Consider the following 24,630-nt stretch of genomic DNA (forward strand, 5'->3'; position numbering starts at 1 on the left):
TGTCATCACTCTATTTAAAGATACATATTTAACATTGCCATGAAATCCTCAGTCAGCAAGCATGCAATGGTTTAGTGGTTCTGAATGTATACTGGTTCTGCTGTGGTAGTGAAATAGATTCACCTGGTGTCCGTGTTGACTAATCATGGAGTGTAGGTCAGTAGGTCTGACCAGGAACACCTACTGTACAGTATGTTTTCTTACAATTAGTTTGTAAAAGAGGAATACGAGTAGGTTTTTGTAGAGTAGGTTGAGTGGGCTTTCGCCTCAGTGTGAGCATTGTGTGGCTGATGTGTGTGTGTGTGTGTGTGTGTGTGTGTGTGTGTGTGTGTGTGTGTGTGTGTGTGTGTGTGTGTGTGTGTGTGTGTGTGTGTGTGTGTGTGTGTGTGTGTGTGTGTGTGTCTGTCCTACTCCATACAGTCAGCTACCTGGTCGTCTTTCACGTCTTCTTCTTCATGTTTCTTTGGTCCTACTGGAAGACCATCCTTGTCAGGCCAGCTTTCCCCTCCAAAGAGGTAGACTGTGTGTGCGTGCATGTGTGTGCGTGTGTGTGTGTGTGTGTGTGTGTGTGTGTGTGTGTGTGTGTGTGTGTGTGTGTGTGTGTGTGTGTGTGTGTGTGTGTGTGTATTGATTTGAATAATTTTGATTAATTTGTGTCAGTGGTGTATTCTACCGTCCATTATACTCTTGCGTAGTATGCCGTGCCGTGGGAAAAGAGAAAAGCCCAGTCACAAGTACTTGAAAAAAGGTGTGCACCATCTGCTAATAATTTCATCCATTTCATCTAGACCTCTTCTGCACTGATTTGAGTATGTCGCTCTACTTTATGATGACTGTGTAAATTATAGATATAATGAAAAGGGTATTTTTCTCACACTAAGTAGGCAGTCTCTCACTAAGTAGCATCTCTTTTCTATGCAACGTTGTGTGTGAGGCATCTCTTTTCTATGCAACGTTGTGTGTGAGGCATCTCTTTTCTCTCCTCCAGTTCTGTCTGCCCAAGGCGGAGAAGGAACTGTATGAGAAAGAGGAGATCTCTGAGGTGCAGCAGGAGATCCTGAGGAGAGTGGCCAGGGAACTGCCAGTGTTCACACAAACAGCTAAAGGCGGTGAGGCAGTAGAATATGGCTCTTGTAAATTAGCGTACACTATAAGCACTAATGTGACTTGCATTTGATTACTGTTTTCATGTACAGTTGTACACTTACTATATCTGTTCCTTTCAAATCAACCTCAATAATTGTCTCCACCAGGCCGAAGGCATGGGGAGAGAGTATGTTTTGCACTCCGTCCGTCCGTCCGTCCGTCCGTCCGTCCGTCCGTCCGTTCGTCCGTCCGTGTGTCCGTGTGTCCGTGTGTCCGTGTGTCCGTCCGTCTGTGAACAGCTAATCTCCGGCACCGTTAACCCGGTCGATGCCAAATTTTGCACACACACTCCCTGGATGCCAACGATGAACCTCTGCCCCAGAATTTCCAGAACGGCCGGTTATAGCGCCACCAGGAGGCCGCTTTGTGCAAAACAAGTTTTTGGACAGTACACCTAAAGATTTTGTCCAAACATCACGCAAATTGGTACACAGTCTCTCTAGAGCCATTCAACGAAACGGGTCTTTCAGATTTCTCAGACTCCATCCTGATTGGCTAAGATTGGCTTCCAAAGTTCGCAGGAGTGCTCAGTTTCAAACAAGATACTGCAAATCATGAACACATCATGTGATTTCCGTGAATTTGTGCACGCACATTCCCACTAGGCAGAGGAAGAAATGCCACGTGAACATTTTCAATTCAGCCTCATGGTGGCGCTATAACTGGCCGAAAAGTGTTTTTACCTCCAACTGCACAGATCTGTCTAAAACTTTATATGCACACTCCCTAGAGGCCAAGGAAAAACCTTTGCCTGGAATTTTTCACATCTGCTCTTTATAGCGTCACCAGGAGGCCCACATATGTAAAACACATTTTCTAATATTACTCCTTCAGATTTTATCCAAATTTCACGCAAATCGATACACATGCTCTCCATAGTCATGTGATCAAGACGGGTTTGTTTGATTTCTCATAATCCACCTTCATTGCCTAAGATTGGCTTCTAAACTTTTCAGGAGTAGCCCGCTTTGTACCCGTTTTGTACAAATTGCCACAACTACTCAACGCAGCATCCGATCGCGGTGAAACTGTGCATGCATATTCCCACTAGGCTGAGGAAGAAATGCCACTTGACAGTTTTCAAATCAGTCTCATGGTGGCGCTACAACAGGCCAAGCCGCGTCTCTCACCCACCCACACACACACACACACACACAGTCACACACACAAAACATGATTATATTACTCCTAAACATTTTGCCAAACATCACACACACTCCTATCCTCCTGGTGGAGACATGTGCCCAGAAGGGGCTCATTTAAGTTAAAGGACAACTTTAGATTTTTTTCAACCAAGGTTCATGTTTTAGGTTGTTATTAGAGAAAGTAAAAGATGAGTATTAATTTCTTTTAATTTGCTGCTTTCTTTAGTTTTAACGATTTTAGCTACTTTTGACAGGAGGGGCGGGTGCATTCGAACATGGGGCTAAATGTAATTTCCTGGGATCTAGTAGGACAATAGTAAATAATAATAAAGAAATCGCCATACAATTTAGTAAAAAAGTACATATTTAGCCCCATGTTCGAATGCCCCCGCCCCCCTGTCAAAGATAGCTAAAATCGCTAAAACTAAACAACAACTAAACACTCATCTTTCACTTTCTCTAATAACAACCTGTCAGAGATTACCAGCATTACCGAAATGTCCTTCGGGCACTTCAGTTTGCACACAGGCAGCATGCTAACAATAAAGTGCCTGAAGGACATTTCATTGAATGCTGGTAATCGTTTTGGAGAATCTGGAATGTAACTGTACACTGTAATGTAATTTGTGGCCTTTTTGCATTTTATTCCAACAGCTATCCGATACTGTGACCACTGTCAGATTATCAAACCAGACCGCACCCATCACTGCTCCACCTGTGAGATGTGAGTGTTAACTGTCTTACTGTACATTGGAACATCTGCCCTTGACGTCTAATACGTTTGTAATTACAAGCCCTCATCATCTGTTGTTCTTTTGACTATGTTCTGAAAGGTGTGTGCTGAAGATGGACCATCACTGCCCCTGGTACGGTATTCCTCACTTGATTGTAGCACTACAGTAGCCATTGTATAAGCTACATTTATTCAATATGTGCTTGCCTTCCCATTCCATACATGCTATCTACTCCATTAGTTTGAAAATATTAAATAGGATTTTCTTAACAAATGTATTATTCCTGTGATCTGCACTTTCTCTTGTAAAATCTGTCAATATTGCGGTATTTGACGATCTCTCTCTCTCTCTCTCTCTCTCTCTCTCTCTCTCTCTCTCTCTCTCTCTCTCTCTCTCTCTCTCTCTCTCCTCTCCCCCTCCCTCCCCCCTCCAGGGTGAATACCTGTGTGGGATTCTCCAACTACAAATACTTTATATTGTTCCTGGTCTATGGCTCAATGTTTTGTGCAGTAATTTCGGCCACAGTTATCCAGTATTTCATGCTATTCTGGACCGTAAGTATAAAATTACATTTTATTTTTATTCCAAAGGGAATGCAATTTGTATTTTGTACATTACTCTCACAGTTAAATTGACACTGATGATTTTACTGTGAATGGTCAGACAAGCAGGGAATGAAAGTTGCACCATGTCTGGTGATCAGTCACCAGAGTATCCTTATGCTCAGTGTCTCTCATTATCATTTGATAGAAAAGAATGACCTACGATGCTTCCAAGGTAAGTTGTGCCCCTTGTAGGATCCTAGCCTACTATTTCAATAGACAACTCCCTGCTGGCTTCTGTTCCAACTGCCAAGAGCCTGGGTGTTGTCCTGGACAGCCAGCTGTCCTACAAAGCACACACATTGCAGCAGTCACCCGCTGCTGTAGGTTTACACTATAACATCCGAAGGATCAGACCCTTCATCACCCAGGAGTCTGCCCAGCTCCTTATCCAAGCCTCAGTCATGTCGAAGCTTGACTATGTAACTCCCTCCTTACTGGCTTCCCAGCATGCTCACATAACCCCTCCAAATGATCCTGGTTGGCTCCCGGTTGCTGCTCATAGAAAACACTGATGTTGGTCGACAGGGCAACCAAAGGCGTGGCACCTCTACACCTTCAAGACCAGCTGATCCTACCCTTACCACCCTTCCCGCTCACTTAGATCAGCTAACGCAGAAATAGTGTATATAGAGCCTTCCCTAAAACACCCAAACTGTGGAATAAAGATTGCAGTCAGAACTGCAGACTCACTCCCAATTCTCAGACGACACCTCACCCCGGCCTAGCACTTCACTCTCCATGTACCCCTTTTTGACACCCTTTCTTTAGATTGATGCTAGCAATTAACCAAGATATGGCTAGTGGCTACTATGACATATATTGGTCACTAGTTCTCATGTTTTTGTTTCTTAGATGAAATAAAATAGTAATTTAGATAGCATATTATATAGATGTTTACCTGGTAGTGTCAAATGTACAGACTTTTATTTTGGTACCATGTTGCTTAGACAGATGCTAGGTTCACTATTTCACCTAGCTTATTTGAGGCACTACACTGTGCACTCTGCACTCTGTGTTTAGTGACTAGAGTTCATGCTTACTCTGCATATTTCCATCTCACAATTGTAACTCACTCTGGTTAAGAAGAGTGTCTGCTAAAGGCCTAAATGGTACATTGTGTTTGTTCACATCAGATGAGAGTCTAAGGTCTCTCTCTCTCTCTCTCTCTCTCTCTCTCTCTCTCTCTCTCTCTCTACGTGGCCTTACATGGCTTCACTTGAGACAATGATGCCCTTGTCTTCACTGTCCAACTGCAAGAGAGTGTGAAGTGCTATCGAATTGTCTGCTTTTAGAATAGTATGTTTTTTTACTGTGCATTTTTGTTTACAGTACACTAAAGGCCCATTCATACTCACCGCGGTGTACTACAATATTGTATCACTCACCCTGACACATCTCTCTGTTTTTACTGACCGACATCTCCCCTTTCACTGGGTGTAAGCACACTTGGGCGTCAAGGCACGGCAAAAAGCCACTCGTGGCAGGCGTCTTCCTGGTTTTTAGACAGCTGGTGGATGGAAATGAAGCTCCACTCACGCGGCAGAATGCCGCATCGGCCAGATTCCCGGAAACGCATGCCCCCGTGGCATTCTGCCGTGTGGGTGGAGCTTCATTTCCATCCACCAGCTGTCTAAAAACCAGGAAGAGACGCCTGCCATGAGCAGCTTTTGGCATCTTTGTGACACTACAGTGTGCCTGCACTGACTCTGGGCTATCATCCCATTCATCGATTGGTCTAGAAGTTGGGTGGGCAGTCCCCTTGGTTTTGCAGGGGGTTGCACATCTGAATCAGAGGGGTCAATGCTTTAAGGACATCACAGCGAGTACGATGGCCTCGACTCGTTATCACTGTTTAGGTGATAACGACTCGAGCAACTTATGGTGAGTAAAACTGTAGTATGAATGGGTCTTAAGTCCTGTCCTCTGTAAGTCCTTGCACGAGTTGGTCTAAATTCCACACTATCTGGGTGTTTTGATATTTGTCACATAAGCAGCTTATTTTAGTATTTAATCTGGAATGAGGATGTCTTCCCCACCACCACTGACTCAACTAAAGTCTGCACTGAACATTTGGAAAATGGAAAGGTTAACCTGTTGTCTCTTTCTTTCCCCCTCTTCAGCAACAGCTGCCTGAAAACCACGCCAAATTCCACGTCATATTTCTGTTTTTTGTGGCGGTCCTGTTCTTCCTCAGTATGCTGTCACTTTTAAGCTACCATCTATGGCTCTTAGGAAAGAACAGGACAACTATAGGTACTGTACATGTGTGGACTCGAGTCACCATGACCTCGACTCAAGTCACACTTAAGAAATTAATTTGCCAACTCGATTTAGATTAGATTGAATGCCTGTATGACTTACTTGTGACTTCACCAGTGTGACGTCTAAATGAAATCTGCGTATAACTGTAGTTCCCTTTTCTAGAAGTTGGCATTTCCTGTTCCATCTCAGTTTCTCATACAGTAGTTTCATTTGATTGGCTCAGAAGCAGATTTGAACCGGAAACACATGTGAAGGTGTCATGTTTGTTGTTGTTCTTTTGTAAAACATGCTTCTGAGCCAATCTATGAGCCAACTATGTGAAACTTACCCAGAAAAGGAAATGTTTATGCTGCCTTCTTGAAAGAATAACTACAGTTCAGTCAGACAACTCACGAATAGATTTAACCAATATTTATTATAGAATGAGAATACAAGTGTGCATATGATATTTGACTTGGCGTTCGGCTCTGCTGCATTTTCTCCCTGCTCGGCTCGGATTGAACACCATCATAAAACATTAAGAGCAGGGAGATAGATAAACCCCCCATGGGGAGCATCAATAACAAAGCCCACCGGTGGTGCTGAGGTGGCGGTGGGAGCAAACATCACATGACAACCAGGAACCATATGCAGAGGAAGGCAGGAAGACAGTGTTTCCACACCTAAGCGGAAAATGGCCGACAGCCGCGGACAGAAGAAGCTGTCCGCGGCTGTCGGACAGCTTCTTTTCCGAGTTTTTAGACAGCTGGTGGATGGAAAAGAAGCTCCACCTCCACGGATGACTGCCGCGGAGGAGAGCGTTTCCGGGAATCTGGCCGTCGCGGCAGTCGTCCGCGGAGGTGGAGCTTAATTTCCATCCACCAGCTGTCTAAAAACCCGGAAAATAAGCTGTCCGACAGCCGAAAACGTCCGCGGAAAGACTTGGAAAGACTGGCAATTGCTCAGATGTTTTCCAACTTGTCATCAAAGTAATAATACAAGAATGCATTGCTTTCAGCTGTGCGATAGCATCTCAGCCAAGTTGTCACGTGCCCTGTAGCGGTGGCTCATATAACTTCATGTACTATTGTACATCAAGGGCGAAAATTATACTCCTACCTGGCCGAATCCCTTTAAGCACTTTGAATCATTGGCTGAATCCCAATTCCCTTTTCGCACTCTGAATCATTCGGTAGACAGTCTGAATCTTGCCGTCTGAGTTCACTTATTTCCACCTCTACTAATACAGGCAGAATATTGGCGTTAGTGGCCATTCTCGTGTTCTAGTTGAGACTGAGAGTGAATCAGATTTAATGCAAACCAGGGGGTGCAGTTGCCTTCTAAGGCTAGGCTATTCTTTTTGAAGTACCCTGGTCTACACACAGTTACACAACAACAATCTGTAGCGGCCAGTAGGTGGCAGTCTGAGGCAACATTTAACAGTGGAGGAGACTAGAGAATAGAGATGAGACTGAGAGGGTTACCGGATTGAATGAATACAGTAGATACAAATAATGGTCCATGGGCTCTTAAAAAAATCGTGTTGATTTGGTTAAAATAATGAAAGTTTAAAAAACTATTTAAATGCATTAGTAATAATTAGATTTTTTTTAATATAGTTTTTATTAGGCATTTTGTATTGTGAAAATTACTTTGACAAATAAGCAGTATAAAGCAAAAAGAGAAATGATGTAAATGTTCCAGATGAATACAAATAAAAAAGGTATATAAATGCAATAAACAAGACAAAAATAAAATAAAATATAACAGTTAAACAAACAGATAGAAACAACCAAACAAAACAAAGACAACGTGACAGACACTCTCCCAGCACAAATTGTGCCTTCTTCTCTTAATTCAGTTTCATTAAACAACCACATTATTGCAGATCAAAGTACAAAAGTAACCATTTCTTGTCTTCTTTTTTAGATGGATACATTGCACTACACATAAAAGAACATCATAAAGCAAAACATGTATAAAAACAGAGGGAAATATCAAATGAATTACAGAAATATAGAAACATAATACTTTTGAAATGATAAAAAGTAAATAAAAACACTCATTTTTTTCCATTTTCTTTCCCCCCCCCCTTGTTTTGGTTATGTTATCTATTGTGTAGGAGGGGTTAGCATGCACTTATTGAAATGGTCAATGAAGGGTTGCCAAGTCTTGTAAAATTTGTCTCCACTCCCTCTCAATTCAAACTTTATCTTTTCTAATTGCAAATAGTGCATAACATCTTTCATAAGTGTAGTGTTAGTCCGACAGCTGGGCTTGTGGGGTGGGAAATTTGGTATATAGTCTTTTTTATTGGCCTGAAATATTGTCTATATGCATTAATGAATCCACTTGCTGACCGGCTGTCAGTATTGAGAATGTTTTTTATAGGGGTTTCTTGTGACCCTACCATTAACATCCAATATACTGTAAGGCAAAAATGTCAAACTTGCTTTAAGTAGCATGTAGCATGTCAAACTAGGGGGTTTTCATGATTCTGAATCCATTCCAAGCGTTAGTTTTGGACAAAAAGCATGGGCTAAAAATGGCCATAGCCGGTGTGACAAATGTGATGAGATCATCACAAATGTGCACATTTTGGGCACATTTGGGCAAGTGGCTATAGGGTCACAAGAAACCCTTGTAAAGAAAATGCGCCCAGGGTGCCAGCCCAGTTCCGGCGAGCCGCCCTGCGTCCGAAACGGTCGAAAAATGACAGAGTTACTGTGTGGGGGAATTAGCAAACACCTCTCCCTCGCGCTCTCTCCCCCTCCCCCTCTACTTCTCTCTCTCTCTCTCTCTCTCTCTCTCTCTCTCTCTGTAATTAGCAGGCAACAGTGCAACACTATCTCTCTCTGTTTCTAGCACAACAGAGCCACTTTTGCCCCTACTGGTACTCTAAACATAGGGACATAGGGACAAGTGTACACGTGGGCATAGGGACATTGCTGCTCCTTGGAGTGGTTGCACCACTCAAAAATTGCTCAATGCCGACAGCGGGTCAGCAAGTGGATTCATGAATGTATATAGACAATATTTTAGGCAAATAAAAAAGACTAAATACCATACAAATACAAAAGAAGCCTGTGAGTCGGAACCGGCACTTGCTTCCAATTCAATAGTATCAGTCTGCGAGACAGTAGTCACAAATTTACCATGCTATATTGAAAACTAGACAATTTGACTCCCAGAACTGCTGTCAGTGGATCCGGGTCAAAAGGTTTTTCAACAATGCCTGACAGTGATTTAAATATACGTTGCCAATATGATGTTAGTTTTGTGCAGTGCCAGAACTATGGGCTAGAGTGGCCAGCAACTGGCCACATCTGTCGTAGACTGGATTCATATTCGGATACATTCGGTTGAGCTTTTAATAATTAGATTTTATAAAACATTATCAATATATGTCAAGTTAATGTCTAATAAAAGTTTTACACATCATTTGTAAAAATAAAGCAATAAATAAAGAAATACAAAAATAAAATAATGACTTGTGTAGCATTTGGGATTTGACTTGACCTGATCACTACAACTAGGGATTAGTCTTTTTACTTTTCTCATCTTGATTTGGTATTCGGTGTTAAGACTGACTTACTCCCATCTCTGGGTCTTCACTCACAAAATATTCTAGATTCCCACATGCAGGCCAGGTCTATGTGTTCTAAGTGTGAATGTGTATATTCATTAAAGTTGACGATTAATTGTCACACAAATAAGTGCGATTAACGATTTAATTGTTTGTGGCTTTGGAAATTGGAACATTATGAATAGAAATTACATTTCTGTTTGGCTTTTAGGCTTCGTAATGAAAAAGTGCACAGGGCAGATATGACAAATATATTTTTTAAAGATACAAAATAGAGGAAATAGCTGATCTACAAGCTTACAACGCGTTGTAGATTTGCCATTTCTGTTTTTGTTTTTGGACACGATTATAACAAAATAATTGTGATTACCTCAAATAATTACGATTAGACGATTATGTAATAATTGTGACAGCCCTCGTGACGTGTTCTCTCCATGCTATGTTTCAGAGGCTTTCAGTACTCCTGTCTACAGCAGCGGCCCGGACAAAAACGGATTCAATTTAGGCTTTTGCCGAAATGTGGCTGAAGTCTTTGGAGAGCAGAAGTTGTCTTGGTTTTTTCCCGTGTTCTCCAGGTGAATGTCCTCCTCTTGCCACAAGTGATGTTATGGCATGCAAGTTACTTATAGACAACTAAAAATGTCCAAAACCGTTACTTTCAAAGAAATGGAAAGAAATAACCTGTGTTCGAATGGATCCAATGTGGTTATTATTTAGTCGAAAGGTCTTCTTAATACTTTTCATTAGTTCAATATTTATAACTTTCAAAATGTTTCTAGAATGGCAAAAATAGACGATCTACAAGCTCATAACGGATTGTGATGCCGTGCGTTGTGAGCTTGTAGATCGTCAATTTTCGCTACTTTTTGCGACACTCCTGTATGACTAAGTAGGGCATTCATTTATGAAAAAAACATTGTCCTGGCCGACAGCAAAGATATGCAAGTCATTCAGACTATTTTAACTCCTGGATCCCCTTCATTCCTGATGTATTTTACAACCATCTTTGTTTGTCTCTGATGATTTGCCAGTCTGGGCGATGGACATTCCTTCGTCACCCGATTGGTGCATATCGACCCAGAGCGAGCTAACGCTATCCTCCAGCAGAATGGCAAAAGGTCTTGTAGTCTATAATCATAATTAAACAATTACATTATATTACGATGCCCAAAGATTTCCCTGACTGATTATAAGACAGCTGCATTAACTTTTTTCCTTTAACCACATTTTAGGCCTGTTGGCGGCATGGATACAGCTGGTGAGTCCTTGATCCCATTTGACAGTTTGATTCTTTCACGTTCAACACATCAAGTGTTAACCTTTAACCTGCAACAAAGCATAAAACACAGCACTTGCTTGTGACAGACAAAATCTGCAAACATTGTTTTTAAATTGTATTTAAGTTATACACAAAATAAATGTTTCTGACCTGTCTTTTTTTAATAATAGTTTCTGAACTGCCTTTTGTTATATATGTTTTTTATTTTATATTTTTGCCTTGCAGGTGGAGGAGGGTTAGTCTCTGTCAAAGTGGAAAATGAAAAATAGGTAAGTACTGTAAGAAATCATTCTAAATTTATTGAACTAAATTGGCCGGCAGATTTGGTCTGAACCTGCTCGGTTGTGATTGAATTGCCCTGCCCCCAAAGTTGTGGAGAACCAATCAGGGCGGGTTGTCACCAGAAGTATTTATTTTCATTTTCTTTTAATTTTTAATTTGCCCATGGAAATGCAGGTTCCACACAGAGATTCCAGACTAATAAGTGATATTAGTCCGGCCATACCAGGCTGATCTACTGCACTTGTAAAAATATATCTATTATACAATTGAAAACATGTACGCAACCCAATACCCAAAGCCACCAGCTACTACGTCACTGACACGCTGGGTACCGACGCCGAAGCAGGAGCAAGTTAGCAACACACACTGCAACAACACACTAAGACGTCACACACTTACCCTCCGCGTCGATCCACGGCTATCTCCTCATGTCGCGCCGCACGCCCACACTCAACACCACCCGCGTACAAATTGTCATTGCACTGCCACTAAAGCCGGCTCCCGTCCAGACTCACAAACAATATCAATATCAATAATAAACACAAACATGCCACAAGCACCGACACCCCCGCCTAATTTGTTGCCACGTCTATGAAAACAACCACACAAACAATGCCATTCAACACGCTACTTACACACACTACCACTCGCTTACAATACGCGGACCTGGCAACACTACATTCCCTCTCCCATTTGCTCCAAGCCCACCACGTGACCCACACAGGGAGGGAGACAGAGAGAAAGGGATAGAGAAAGACACAGCTTTCCAGTCCTTACCTTTTTTCTCAAATTGACCCGCAGACAAGTGAGCAAATTATAATCCACATTGTTAGACAAAGTAGTGTGCCCTGAAAATTTCTGGGAAATTTGCATGTTGCCTGCAGTGGCAGCCAGCAGCGATGTAAGATGAGCCTGTGCATTTCACGGCTTTCACCCTATATAACTTGCACGCATAGGCAATCAAGTCAAGACCATTCATTCATGACAGCTGTGTAGGGGTGACGATTGCGTGATGCTTCGAAGTACAGGATTCTATAGGTCACCACTTTTGGTGTGACACACACACGGCTTCTGTTTACAATGCGTTGTCAACACGTGCTGAGTTGACAAACATTGACAGATTTCGGACAAGACTGATAGTTTATCCTTTCGTAATTAGGCTGTGGAAGTATTCACACTAGGCTACTTTTGGATTTATTGGGATTGGCAATTTGGGGAAAGGAGGAGGAGGAGGTCATCAACCTCCACAACACCACATTGGTAGGTAGGCTCAAGGCTGCATTTATTTTCCTTCTTTTTCCTCTCGAGGGTGCATGGGATGATGTGAAGCCCTCCAGCAGGCTAGGGAGCACCGCTCAGGTTAGCGGAAAATGACCGCGGGGTGCGGGTTGCCAGGTTTTTTTTACAAGTAAAGTATTTAAATTCAATTAAAAAACAATATATATATAATACATTTTAATTCACGTCATATTTAGCCGCATTTTGACCTAATTTCTCTGCTCATTGTCAATGGCAAATATTGACACGTCTGGGGACTAAAGCTGTATATAGGAGGGCCCTCAAACACATTATTTGATAACTTTTCATCGTGCTCCTACAATAATTTGTGTGCTACTAGCCGCGATTACATACACAGTTAAAATAATAAGAAAGTTGCGCGAACGACTGCGTCGACACCTGGCGTGGAACAAACGGGACGAACCGAGCCGCATATATGGATAAGAACAACAACACTACACGCGCGCTGCAACACAAAACAGCTGCATACAACGCGTGTCACTGTGCACTTCTGTATCTGTGGACTTCTGTATCGCAACGCGGGGCAACGCAACTCTGGGAAACTCTGCGAAATTCTAGTAGTAATACAATCTTAAACCCTTAATGCTACAATATGATTATTCAGGACAAAATCATCTCTGATATTTCTTTAACGTACTTAACCAGTGTGAACATCAGTGGCTTGATCAGTGTTGACTTTGGGGTGTTCTCTTCTTCATTGTCCCAGGACATCTGACCAGTGAATATCTAAAGCTATCAACTCTGATGCCTTAAAAGCAGGAGCATTGACATCTCCGTGGAACATATAGTCTCTTTTGTTCTGTGCTACAGTAGTAAGTACAGCATCCTCTCACACAACAAGTACTGTACCATTGGTACCATGGTCAAAACAGAGGCTGCACATACAGACTGCACCAGACTCTTTGTTCCTGTTCAAAGACACTCAAAACAGCTACTTTACATTTATTTTTGCAGCTGGCACTGGTATATTTATTTTTTGTTTTTTGTTTCAATTCATGTAATTATTTTCTTTTACTCTTACCGGACTAGGTTATCTACTTTACAGCTTTAAGCAAGGGAAGAATTTGGAATAAGTATGTGTTGAAGCACAAAAACAAGATTTATTCTCAGGGCCTGAATTAAGGGGAATTAGCACTAACCGACTAATGCTAATACTTGACATGTGTCCGACTCCACACTGTTGAGTGCAATAAAAGGTGTCTGTTGGTGTTTTATTGGCAACTGAAAGATTTGCACTAGGGCTACACAGTCATGGCTAAAACACCTGATTGTTTAGCTGAATTAGCCATGACGTTTGGATCAACTGTGATTTGGGGAACAATTTAGATTTTACTGCACTTTTTGAATCTTACTGTACTGTATATCAACATCTGTTAACCCTAGCTTTGCATCCCATGTATATAATGCATTATAAACATAAATATAAACATAAATACTCATACTTCTTTATCACAATAAAAGCATTTTATGTTTACTTACAAGGTCAATTATGAATGCATTGTAATGTGCGTCACTGTAGAATTACAGTTATAAGCACTCTTAGTCTCTTAATGCAATTATAAGTCATCATAAAGCCTTTTATAATTACTTATAAAGCCAAGTATTATAATACAATTATTGCTGGGCACTGGCAGACGTGTGAAAATGACAATACATGATCCTTGAACAAGAAATGCCAATGAGTTTCCAGCAATTATGAAGTATTATAATACTTGTCCTTAAATAACTAATTATACCATTTTATAAGCAGATTATAATACATTATATGTATGTTTCTAATGCATTATAGACATGGGATGCATAGCAAGCCAACATCTTGACTATTTTCAAACACATGTTTACAGTGTTTACAGTTTTTATATTTGTTTTTCTAGTTCAGGGTTTTAGGTAACAGGAAATGTACAAATCATATAAGCTTAAAAAGCTATGAGGACCAAATTCCTTATTGAACTAATGGCATTATTCATGCCAACCACTTGCAATGTACACATTTTTGTTATTTATCTATTGTTTGCAGCACATTTATTCTGCTGTAGTATGTTTTTCTTCATTAAAGGTATATTCAGTGATTTCACTTAATTCAAATATCACTTATTTTTTCTTATTTTTTGGATAATCCTCGCTACTATAAAGTGTGCTGACCATATAAGGAGTTCCTCCCTGTCCCCAGTGAGCCCCTGGGGTCAAAAAACCCTAGTTTCGGTTTGGGCTTTGGGTGGCAAAGCCTTCATCCAATCAGCATGAGAGGGGCCTTCCTCCAATCATGATCGAGTGGGGCGGGCCTTGGTGCACGTGCTGTTGGTCTGTTGTACTTCCCCCACTGTAGAGCGTGTACATGTGCACATCTTGTTACCGGGGCGGACCGTTTTTTTTTCTAAATCACCCAAATCACTGAATGCTCCTTTAAGACAGTCAGACAGTAGGAATGCTGAGAATGAGACTACACAAGGGAACACATTAACCACTACACCTGTCACCACTGCTAGTTCAAATCTCTCTTTGTGTATCAGACCTGCAGTAACGCATACAAAGGATTAGAGATACTGCAGTTTTCTTAATTATGTTTTTTATTTTATACCGTACTGCACTACATTTTGCATTTTATTTATTTTCATGCATCTAGAACGCGTTTGGAATAATTATTTAGTGATATGTTGCTGTTGTTAAATCGCCATATGTGCTTTTTACTTTGCTTTTTATGGTGTAATGTGAAGCTTTTTTTTCTTTATTCTGGAATTTATTCTGGGGACAAATGTGGCACTAACCAGTTATTCTCTGACCTTATGCATTGTAATAGCATACTGTAAATAGTTTAATATTTTGTATTAATGCCAAGCATTAAATTTGTCCAAAGCACACCTGTTTCATGTCCATTCTAACCGATTCACTGCCACCTGGTGGTCGCAAGTGCCAACGATTGACTGCCGACGCGGATCTACTTCGTTTTAGTGTGATGCACGATGGATACACGTCAGGTTTGGGCGCCCATCTTAGATGCTAAATAATTAGTGTCAATGCTAGCGAGCCTATAGGTGTGCAAAAGCCTTGCTTTTTAATGCTAGCGAGCTAAAATTAGGCCATCCTTGCTTTAGAAAGCGCCAAATCCGCCAATTCTAATCGGGATCACCGGATAATCAGAAAATACCTCCGAACATCGCGCGTTTTGTCAAAACCAGAGAGCTCCGTAGATTTAGAGTTATTCAGCTTTTTAGTGCACCTGTATACAAGAAGTGAACGGCACTGCGCATGCGCAAAACCCACCTAGGATCGCTGAAGAAGGAAAGGCCAAGCAAAAAAATAAATCAGCGATCCTGTTTGATATCAATAATAATGCTGATATGCCAAAAGCGGTTGCCGGTTGGATTCTATATGACGGAACGTTCCGTCATGAGCAGTTTTTGTGTTAATCAGATGTTACTAGGATGTATAGTGGAAGTTAAAAGTACCAAAAGCAACAAACATATCGTTGCTGTCTATCTATCTATCTATCTATCTATATATCTATCTATATATCTATATATCTATCTATCTATCTATCTATCTATCTATCTATCTATCTATCTATCTATCATGTTTTGATACATTTTTCTCATCTAACGTAATTCCATTAAAAAAGTTATATGGTAATACTACTCAAATATGGACTCTTACAGGTACATTTATACACACAGTTAAATTAATTAACAAAGATTTTACTGTGTACTACTAAAGTGATATGGATGAAAGGTGCTGAGTTGAAAGAAGTGCTGAGTTGTGACTGAACCCTAGGTGGAATCTGGGTGGAGTGCTTTGCTTACGCAACATCTTCCTGAACAGCACACACACCCAAGGGTCAGTGAACGAGGTGCCATGATGACGTACTGAGGAACAGTCACTTGGTGACTCTGCCCTGCAGTTTTGTGAGACCATTAAAACACAATGTGGTAAAACACCGCTTGTAGATGGTTATCTCCTACAGGTTACAACTTTGGGTTGCTTTACTTTCTATGCCAAGGGAGGGCTAGAACGTGACCAACCAGGGCACGACAGACAATTTACAATTTAATCTAGAGCGATTTACAATAAGCATGGTCAACACAAGGTATACAGTAATACACCAATTGTATAGAAATAGTAATCTAGGTCATACTGTAGGACGGTAAACCAAGAACCTGTCATCAGTCTAACAGTAGAATATCCCCTTCAAAAAAAAATTATACTATTACTCACTATGACCCATTCAGGCAGGGGTCTGCTGCCCCGATTTGATTCAGTCTCCCACTTCCTCCCACATAGGCTGTGTACATATAGGCTGGCACAGTGCCACCATTGAGAGCTGTCCAGCTGGGGTTTGGCCAGCATGGTTTAGGACCACTTTCTTGAGTTGGTGGTGGTAACCCATGGTGGCAACTCCACAGTCCCTGTATACTTTGTCGAGGTTTAATGGAATCAGTGGCACTTGCCAAGTCGCCCTCAATTGTGAATTTATAAGATAAACAAGGCTTTGAACACCATAGACTGGCCCTGGTCATCTCTAATACTGTAAATCTCTAGACTGTCAGGTGATGAGAGGGGGGGGGGGGGGGGGGGGGGGGCAGTTGGGGGTTCAGTGACACTTTTGGGCAGGCTGGGGGCAAACCCTGCTGGGACCTCTTGATTCCCAGACAGCCACTCCACCCATTTGGGACTATAAAGTCTTGGAATGACTACAAACACACCCTGACAAAGGTCATTCCTCTTTAAACACGCTGTGGGTTAAAACTTCAGCCTTTGAACCAAAGTCCTGCTCCTTCTACTACCTATACGCATTCCTACTACACTATAGTTGGGTATTGCTCCAAGAAAACTCAGTGAATGAATGAGAGAGGCAGGTTCAGCCATTGGCCGAGGTGTTCCCATAAACTGAGGAAGCCTTACTCATTATACCTTCCTTAAAAAGGCCTCATACGGTGAAAGTTCACTAACTGATGAATATAACAAGGTGCTACTTTGTTATATACATATTTATCAATGTTTTTAACAAGCCAACAGTCAAGAATTATTGTATTTTTGGAAAGAAGATACATTCAAGTGAACTATATCTCTTTTGAGGCTTTTTTAGTTTAGTTTTAGTTTTTTTGATTATTTTTTTGGCTTAGTTTTGGCTTTAAATCCTTTCTACTGGCCATGGAGGAAGCCCTGAACAGCACGATTGATCCGTCTTGTTTACAAGAACCCCCATTGGCCATTGATGTGATAAGGGGTAAGTTAATCTTTGTGTGTCTAAGAGATAATGTTTCACTATCAAGGAAGCTGACCTAATAACTCACATTATCTCCATTCGATATCAATCTACAGCAATAATAAAGACAAATGAATAAGATTGCAAGGAAATGCCCACACAGTAATATCAATGGTATGAACTTGCTTTTGAGACGGACAAAATTATGAGCTATTTTATATATTTGATATGCACACAACAGGAGTGAGTCAGCTTCCAGCCAATCCAAAACAATAATAGGCCTAATGTTCAACTAACCAACTAATTCAAAATCAATTGAAAACAGCTTAAATGACCAGGGTTATGCATGGAGGACATCTAATTGTTATCACTTATCATCAGTGAGTTACTAATTAAGTGGTAGACTAGAAATTAGAGGAGCATGCTTTGACCCACAAGCTGGATAACAAAGGTAGGGAAAGTGAATTGGAAAAAGTCTTCTGTCCCATAATCTAATCTACTGTACCACTACTGTACAACTATTGCAGTGCCCTGGAGCAAGGCAGTATCCCCCAATGGTTCTGTTGGAGAAGCTCAATCACGATATTAGAAAACTATACTAAGACTAAGTCTTACAGATGTGTACAACTATGTCATTGTAACATTTTAAAACATTGCTCATCATGCTCAGTCGACGTTGCCTGGCAAATAATGTCAAGAACAGTATAGATGGAAATTGGCCTTCTAATTAACAAACGTAACCCTGATTTAACTCTGCCGTTATTTCATCTATATTCTGAAACCTGTCCATCCTTTCTTCCTGTTCTCCTTTGAACCAGATCTGGATATGTTTGGGATGTGTCTCTATGGCATTCTCACCTTCATGTCCACCCTGTGCCTTCTGCTGTACCTGGAGTTATGTGTTTACCTGTACAGGAAACTGCCCTATCCCAAGAAGACCACCACTATTTGGGTCACCGGCGCCGCACCAGTAGGCATTGAAGTGGCCATTAATGATAATAATTAGAATAGTGCTCCATGTTGATGATGATGATAATAATTAGGGATGTCCCGATCACGTTTGTTTTTGCTCCCGATCCGATTCCGATCATGGGATTTTGAGTACAGATTTTTCCCAATCCGATATTTCTATTTTATGCCATATCACAATAGTACAATATCCAAAATCACAGACAATATCCAGTCTAATATGATGATATTGATATAATATTGATACTAGGGATGTCCCGATCTGATTCCGATCATTTGAAAATGACATGATCGGCCCCGATTTACGATCAATTGATCAGATCGGGACAACCCTAATAATAATAGTGATGAAGTGGAAGAAGACTTCAATTTCCTGAGTGTACTGTAATTCTATTGAACTGTTTCAGGTCATTGCCACCATGTCTTGCTTTGGGATGTGGATCCCTAGGGCAGTAATGTTCACAGACTTGACCTCCAACTGGTAAGTTGTCTCATATTCATCTATGGTAGTGTATGGTTTAAGGGCACCTAAGCTTTTCTTAAAATAATGATGAAACAAATACCAATAGAGGCATGGGTCATTGTCATTGTTAATATCCAGTGTAAAGTCTTGAAGCAGCACAAAATCCTTATTAGAGGTTACATCCTTTAACTGTTCTTATTTCTAGTGTGCTACCCCTGTACCCACACGTGTCCCTGACTCCCTGCTGGCATAGAATTAAACTCTCCCAGAGTATTGTCTCCTCTGCCTGCCATAATAGCTGTCTCCCTCTGGATTCAGTGAACAAAACAGCAAAGCGGGCTGTCTTCTTCTTTACCTTACATTTTTCTATTTTCACCATGAGCTACGCGTCATATATATTATACACACACACACACACACACACACACACACACACACACACACACACACACACACACACACACACACACACACACACACACACACACACACACACACACACACACCAATATATATATTTTTCTTTTTTCTTTTTTTGTAATTCAAATGTTTATTTGTCTGTGGTACAGAATGTAACTCTGGTACAATGCAGCATAATACAACAACATTATAACACCAGTCCAAGAAATAAAATAAAAGTAAAAGCACAGCTTCTATGGATAGAATTTGGCTATTTCTCTCTCAAGAGAAGCCCAACAATCAGCCAATTGTTATTTTAATCATAATCTTTATCTGGCAGCCATATAAGTAGGTTTGGTCACAGAACAAAGGTTATATTGCAGGGCATCAGTCCTGCAGTTTTTTCCTGTTCACATTAAATTACATTACGCAAGTATTTACGTATAGCTCCATACTCCATTCTGTCTTCATATAATAAAACTGCACATTATACCACCTTCTTATCCAGTTTCGCAGTGTTGTGTGTGTGTGTGTGTGTGTGTGTGTGTGTGTGTGTGTGTGTGTGCATGCATGCATGCGTGTGCGTGCGTGCGTGCGTGCGTGCGTGCGTGCGTGCGTGCGTGCGTGCGTGTGTGTGTGTGTGTGTGTGTGTTTTACATACCTGTTACATACCTGACATACTGTTATTAAATACCCTGGCACACATCAGCCAAGTCCTCTGCTGGTTGCATCCCTTGCGTCAGTGTCCTCTTATCTATAGTTAAAAGAAAGAAGAGGATTCTACTGAAGGCAACGTCAAAGTGAAAGCATTATGTGGGCATGTTGTAATGCTTAACCATTCAACGGATCATTACACCTGTCAGAATGAGCAGTGGGTCATAAAACGTGTTGCAGAATGTACAGAAAGAAATATTTACAAGGTTGTTCCGCCACATTATGGAGCCCAATAAATATGTTTTATGTGTTTCATTTTATGTGGCAATATACAAACAACATCACATGGAGTACAGTAGGATGCTGTGGGATGTAGTTCAAGAAGAAAGTAAAACAACATATGCTGCAAAATCAAGTGTTAATTTAACTAGCTGTAAAGCGTGAGTTATACTGGCGCTGGTGTCACACACCAAAAATAGCAGATCTATTTTTGGTGCGTGACAACGGCACACAACTCTTTCAATCCCCTTAAGGGTCTTTACTGATGCACAAGCGCACTGTATCTTTGCATTCATCAGGTCGATAAACAGTTTATGTCCCTGTATGTCCTGTAGAAGTTCAAATCTAATATCAAATCTTCAAAACACAGTCTGTTATATTGTCTGGTGTGAGACAGAATTGTTGCATGTATGTATATTATAGTAAGCCCATATTCTACTGTAATTACCTCTCGTACTGTAGTTACTTTGCAGTGGTGGTGTACAAGATTCTGGTTCTGATCATAGAGGAGTTGGGAGGCACTGATGCCTTTCTGAAGCGGAACTCTGGTCAGACCTTTAAGATTAGCACCGGGCCCTGTTGCTGCTGCTGCCTCTGTTTACCCCGCGTGCCCATCACACGGTATTTAACCCTTCATCTCTCTTCCATCCCTTGAAGCATGAAGCCTACTTGGTTGCGTGTTGTGTCGTGCACCAAAAATAGCAAATCTATTAATAATCGCATCTTGTACATCTATTTTCAGTGCACGAGACTGGCATTCAACCTAGTATAAATCTCCCTTCTCATGTCAAAATGATGTGCATCCATTTTAAAACAAAGATTACCTCATTTTCATTGTTCAGAAATTCCAATCCAATTACTTTCTCTGTGTGTGTGTGTGTGTGTGTGTGTGTGTGTGTGTGTGTGTGTGTGTGTGTGTGTGTGTGTGTGTGTGTGTGTGTGTGTGTGTGTGTGTGTGTGTGTGTGTGTGTGTGTGTGTGCACATGCGTGATTGGGAGATTGTGTGTTGAATAATCTTAATAATTTATACTCCACAATATGATTTAGCTTGATCAACTAGCTGGGGCCATCTCATTCAGTATTTTGGTGTTATGTGCAGTAGACAATGTCCTCAACCTAACTTTCATCTGGATTACGTGGTCTGTACAGTTGATTGAGTTAGTAAATTAACCTTTACTATAAGAAAAGTGTCAAGGATAGTGCTGCACAATTAATCAAAAAAAATATCGATATCTACAGTAGATTCAGACAGACACCTATGCAATTGCAATCTCACTTTGAGAAGAATCGTGAAAAATGGTGCAGCACTATAGTTGGCTGTCCGATTCATTTTAGTGACTTGTGTTTTTGCTACAAGAGAGAGACTTTGAGAGATTTAAGTCAAGCACTTTGATGTTGTCTGTTTAAAGCCACAGTAGTTGGCTCCAGGTGCTACATTTTGTAATGTTCAGCAACTACAGACTATAAAGACAATAAATATTTTCATGGAAAATTTCATGGAGAATTGTGTGAGAATCGTGATCTCAATTCTTGTGGAGGAAAATCGAGATTCACATTTGTGCAGCACTAGTCGAGGGTATTAATGTTTCTCTCATGTAATGTAATAATCATTTTTAGTTCTTGTTCATTTCCATGACCGTGAACCGCAGTTTTTAGATCTAATACATTGACTTAACTGGTGTTTTTGTCTGATGAGGAAGTCAGTAATGTTGGCCACTTTTTGTTTTTCAACATGCAGGCGAATGATATTCCTGATGAAGTTGGGGGCTCTTCAGTATGCTATCTTAAAGACAGTACTCTCTGTCCTCTCCATAATACTGTGGACCAATGGGAACTTTGATCTTTCTGATGTAAGTTATTGAAAGGCTTCCGTGGCTATATGTCATGTGAACTTTACATTATGTTCAACGCCCATTATGCCTAAATGGAATATGTCCTCATGTCCTTGTCCAGCTAGAGATCACCGGCACAGCAATCTGGATCAATCCATTCATCGGTGTCCTCACCATCACCTCCCTTTGGCCTGTTGGCATCATGTTCATGCATAGCCGCCATGCCATCCGCAGCCTCAAGATGATACCCAAGTATGCCATGTATCAAGTGAGTCTCCATTTCCTGGTTTAAACAAGGCTGACATCAACAACATGTCAGTTGCCAGAGATTATGACTTCCTCATTGGTGTGCCTTGGGCACAACACAACTTTGAAAACCACTAGTGTAACTGATCTTGCATTTACTATACGCCTCCATAGCTGGTGCTTGTGTTGAGCCAGCTGCAAACATCCATCATAAACATCCTGGCCTTGGATGGAACCATTGCATGTGCACCTCCCTTCTCCTCCCAGGCTCGCGCCTCCAGTAAGTACAGTGTCTCTCATCTGCAGGGCAGTGGATGCAGCACAATGTCTTAAGCCCCTTCTTTGGTTTCATGTCATGGTACTTCTTACCCCAGCACTTTAATCATCGCATCCCTATTTTGGGATGCCAAATCATAGGTGAACATTTTTTAATTGTTAAATATTATCAAATGTATCAAAAATGTCATAGCGATGTTGTGAGCTTGTAGATCGGATATATTCGCAAAAAAAACCCATTGATGTAAGATATGAACGTTTATACACTGCAAGATGTATTTTTGCTAGTGTTGATTTTCACTATACAGTATATAGTTTTTCAAAACAATAAAAGAAAATGCCCAATTAGGTAAGGCATAAGGCAAGATAGGGCCCTAAAACTATTGATGTGTGTTTGTGTCACAGTGCTGTCTATTGATTCGTTTGTGCTACAGTTCTTATAGTATTTACATCTCTCATTAATGCATTGTATTTGTGCTACAGTGTTGAGTCAGCAGATGATGATAATGGAGATGTTCATCATCACTCTGGTCACTCGGCTGCTGTATCGTCGTACATATGACCCTCTTCCTTCTGGCACTGAGGAGGACGACAACACCAACAACATCAAGTACTACCTCCAGACTGCAGGCCAGGAGCATGATGTCTGAGGATGTTATAATCGTAACTTACTGTACAACAAACTATGTCACCATGGTGGTGGTATATGTATTGTAGGCCCCTGGACACTAAACTCTGGGATGAGGGGGATGAGTACTGGGTACAGGGCCTTTTTTAATAGCTCATTTATTTGTGGAATATTCTAGAACTGAACTGTTCTGGGAATGTGTATACAGTAGCAAGAAGGGTTTGTTTTCTTCTTCTTCTTCTTCTTCTTTAAAGGACCAAGCAGTTCTAAAAGAACTTGGTCCTTTTTTGAAATTGCTATTTATTTTCTTCCGCCAAAATAGCAGTTCTGGCTGAACCGTGCAGTCGGTTTTCGCGAAATTTGGAGATATGGTAGAGGTCCATGCCAAACGGTGAGGATGCGAAGCCCACAACCATTGGCCAAAGGGTGGCGCTATATTGAAAATGCAAACTTTGACCAGGCATAGCTCATGAACCTTTTGACCGCCGGCAATGAAACCTCGACACACATATGCGTCTCCTCATGCCAAACAAGTTCTGTGCTGTTACTTTTGACCTCTGACCTCTAGATCACCCGCCATTTTGAATTATATGAAAATCAATTAAAATGCATCTCCTCCCAGGATCTTTGATCAAAATGCACGAAAACTTCTACATGTGAACTTTGGACCTATACGGACATGGGAAAGTATAGTACGTTTTTGTAAGTGAAAAAATGAAGGTTTTATGAGCCAATGAAAATTGCCGTTTTGTGAAATTCTGTCTTTACTTTGTTCTGTTGTAGTGCCTGTGGCTTTGCTGACCTCTGCTGGTCTAAAGTGCCTCACCTGTCAATCACCTGAGCCACACCCTTAGTCAGCTGTTCTTGATTAGTTGCAGGCTATATAAGAGGACTTGTGGCCAGCAGCTCATTGTCTCCCAAACACCCAAACTGAACAGTTGTGTTCCCTTTTTGTTGCTGTTATTAGTTAAGTTTCAGATGGGCTGGTCGTAAGTACTGTATTCTTGTCCATCAGTCCCTGTTTTGCAATGCAGGATTTTAAATAAATGTGTAATATCTTTGTAAACTTTTGATCTGACTTTGTGTCCTTTTATGTTAGCCCTTGGCTGAGCCAAGTTTAAAGGGCCGTAACAATGCTAGAAACTGATTTGTTTAGTGAGAAACATGTATAAAGAACTTGATCCTGATCAAATCAGGTTCTTTACTCCGATAGATTATTTGATGTTGTACAACAGTGATTTCGAAACAAAGACTGATTTGGACACCTGGCCTTTCAGTTCAGGTTTTTTGTGTCCTGTAAGGATTCCCTTGCATGGATGGTTCTGGTACCGGATGGTACCCAGACCTGGCGAGCCGACCCGGAACTC

The 24,630-nt window shown here is 41.0% G+C and overlaps 2 protein-coding genes across 2 annotated transcripts in view; both read left to right on the forward strand.

The window, feature by feature from the left end:
* LOC306927764 (palmitoyltransferase ZDHHC20-A-like) overlaps positions 1 to 14,471 on the forward strand; it is an 18,099-nt gene extending 3,628 nt beyond the window's left edge. Inside the window, exons 4-14 of the mRNA XM_079507611.1 lie at positions 421 to 515; positions 989 to 1,109; positions 2,946 to 3,015; positions 3,125 to 3,157; positions 3,459 to 3,579; positions 5,751 to 5,883; positions 9,906 to 10,032; positions 10,489 to 10,575; positions 10,690 to 10,715; positions 10,962 to 11,005; positions 13,024 to 14,471. Of these exons, the coding sequence (XP_079363737.1) occupies positions 421 to 515; positions 989 to 1,109; positions 2,946 to 3,015; positions 3,125 to 3,157; positions 3,459 to 3,579; positions 5,751 to 5,883; positions 9,906 to 10,032; positions 10,489 to 10,575; positions 10,690 to 10,715; positions 10,962 to 11,005 (857 nt within the window). The 3' untranslated portion in view covers positions 13,024 to 14,471. The remainder of the gene's footprint in view (positions 1 to 420; positions 516 to 988; positions 1,110 to 2,945; positions 3,016 to 3,124; positions 3,158 to 3,458; positions 3,580 to 5,750; positions 5,884 to 9,905; positions 10,033 to 10,488; positions 10,576 to 10,689; positions 10,716 to 10,961; positions 11,006 to 13,023) is intronic.
* A 2,991-nt stretch (positions 14,472 to 17,462) lies between these two features.
* On the forward strand, positions 17,463 to 23,285 carry LOC306928117 (organic solute transporter subunit alpha-like; the record flags this gene model as incomplete). The annotated part of the gene is made up of 8 exons (XM_079508038.1): positions 17,463 to 17,538; positions 18,336 to 18,487; positions 18,894 to 18,967; positions 20,744 to 20,902; positions 22,020 to 22,131; positions 22,235 to 22,381; positions 22,534 to 22,639; positions 23,119 to 23,285. The coding sequence occupies 8 exons, from the start codon at positions 17,463 to 17,465 to the stop codon at positions 23,283 to 23,285; spliced, it is 993 nt and encodes a 330-aa protein (XP_079364164.1).
* Positions 23,286 to 24,630: the final 1,345 nt, after the last annotated feature.

The sequence above is a fragment of the Electrona antarctica genome, assembly GCF_951216825.1.
Source record: "Electrona antarctica genome assembly, chromosome: 8".
Lineage (NCBI taxonomy): Eukaryota > Metazoa > Chordata > Actinopteri > Myctophiformes > Myctophidae > Electrona > Electrona antarctica.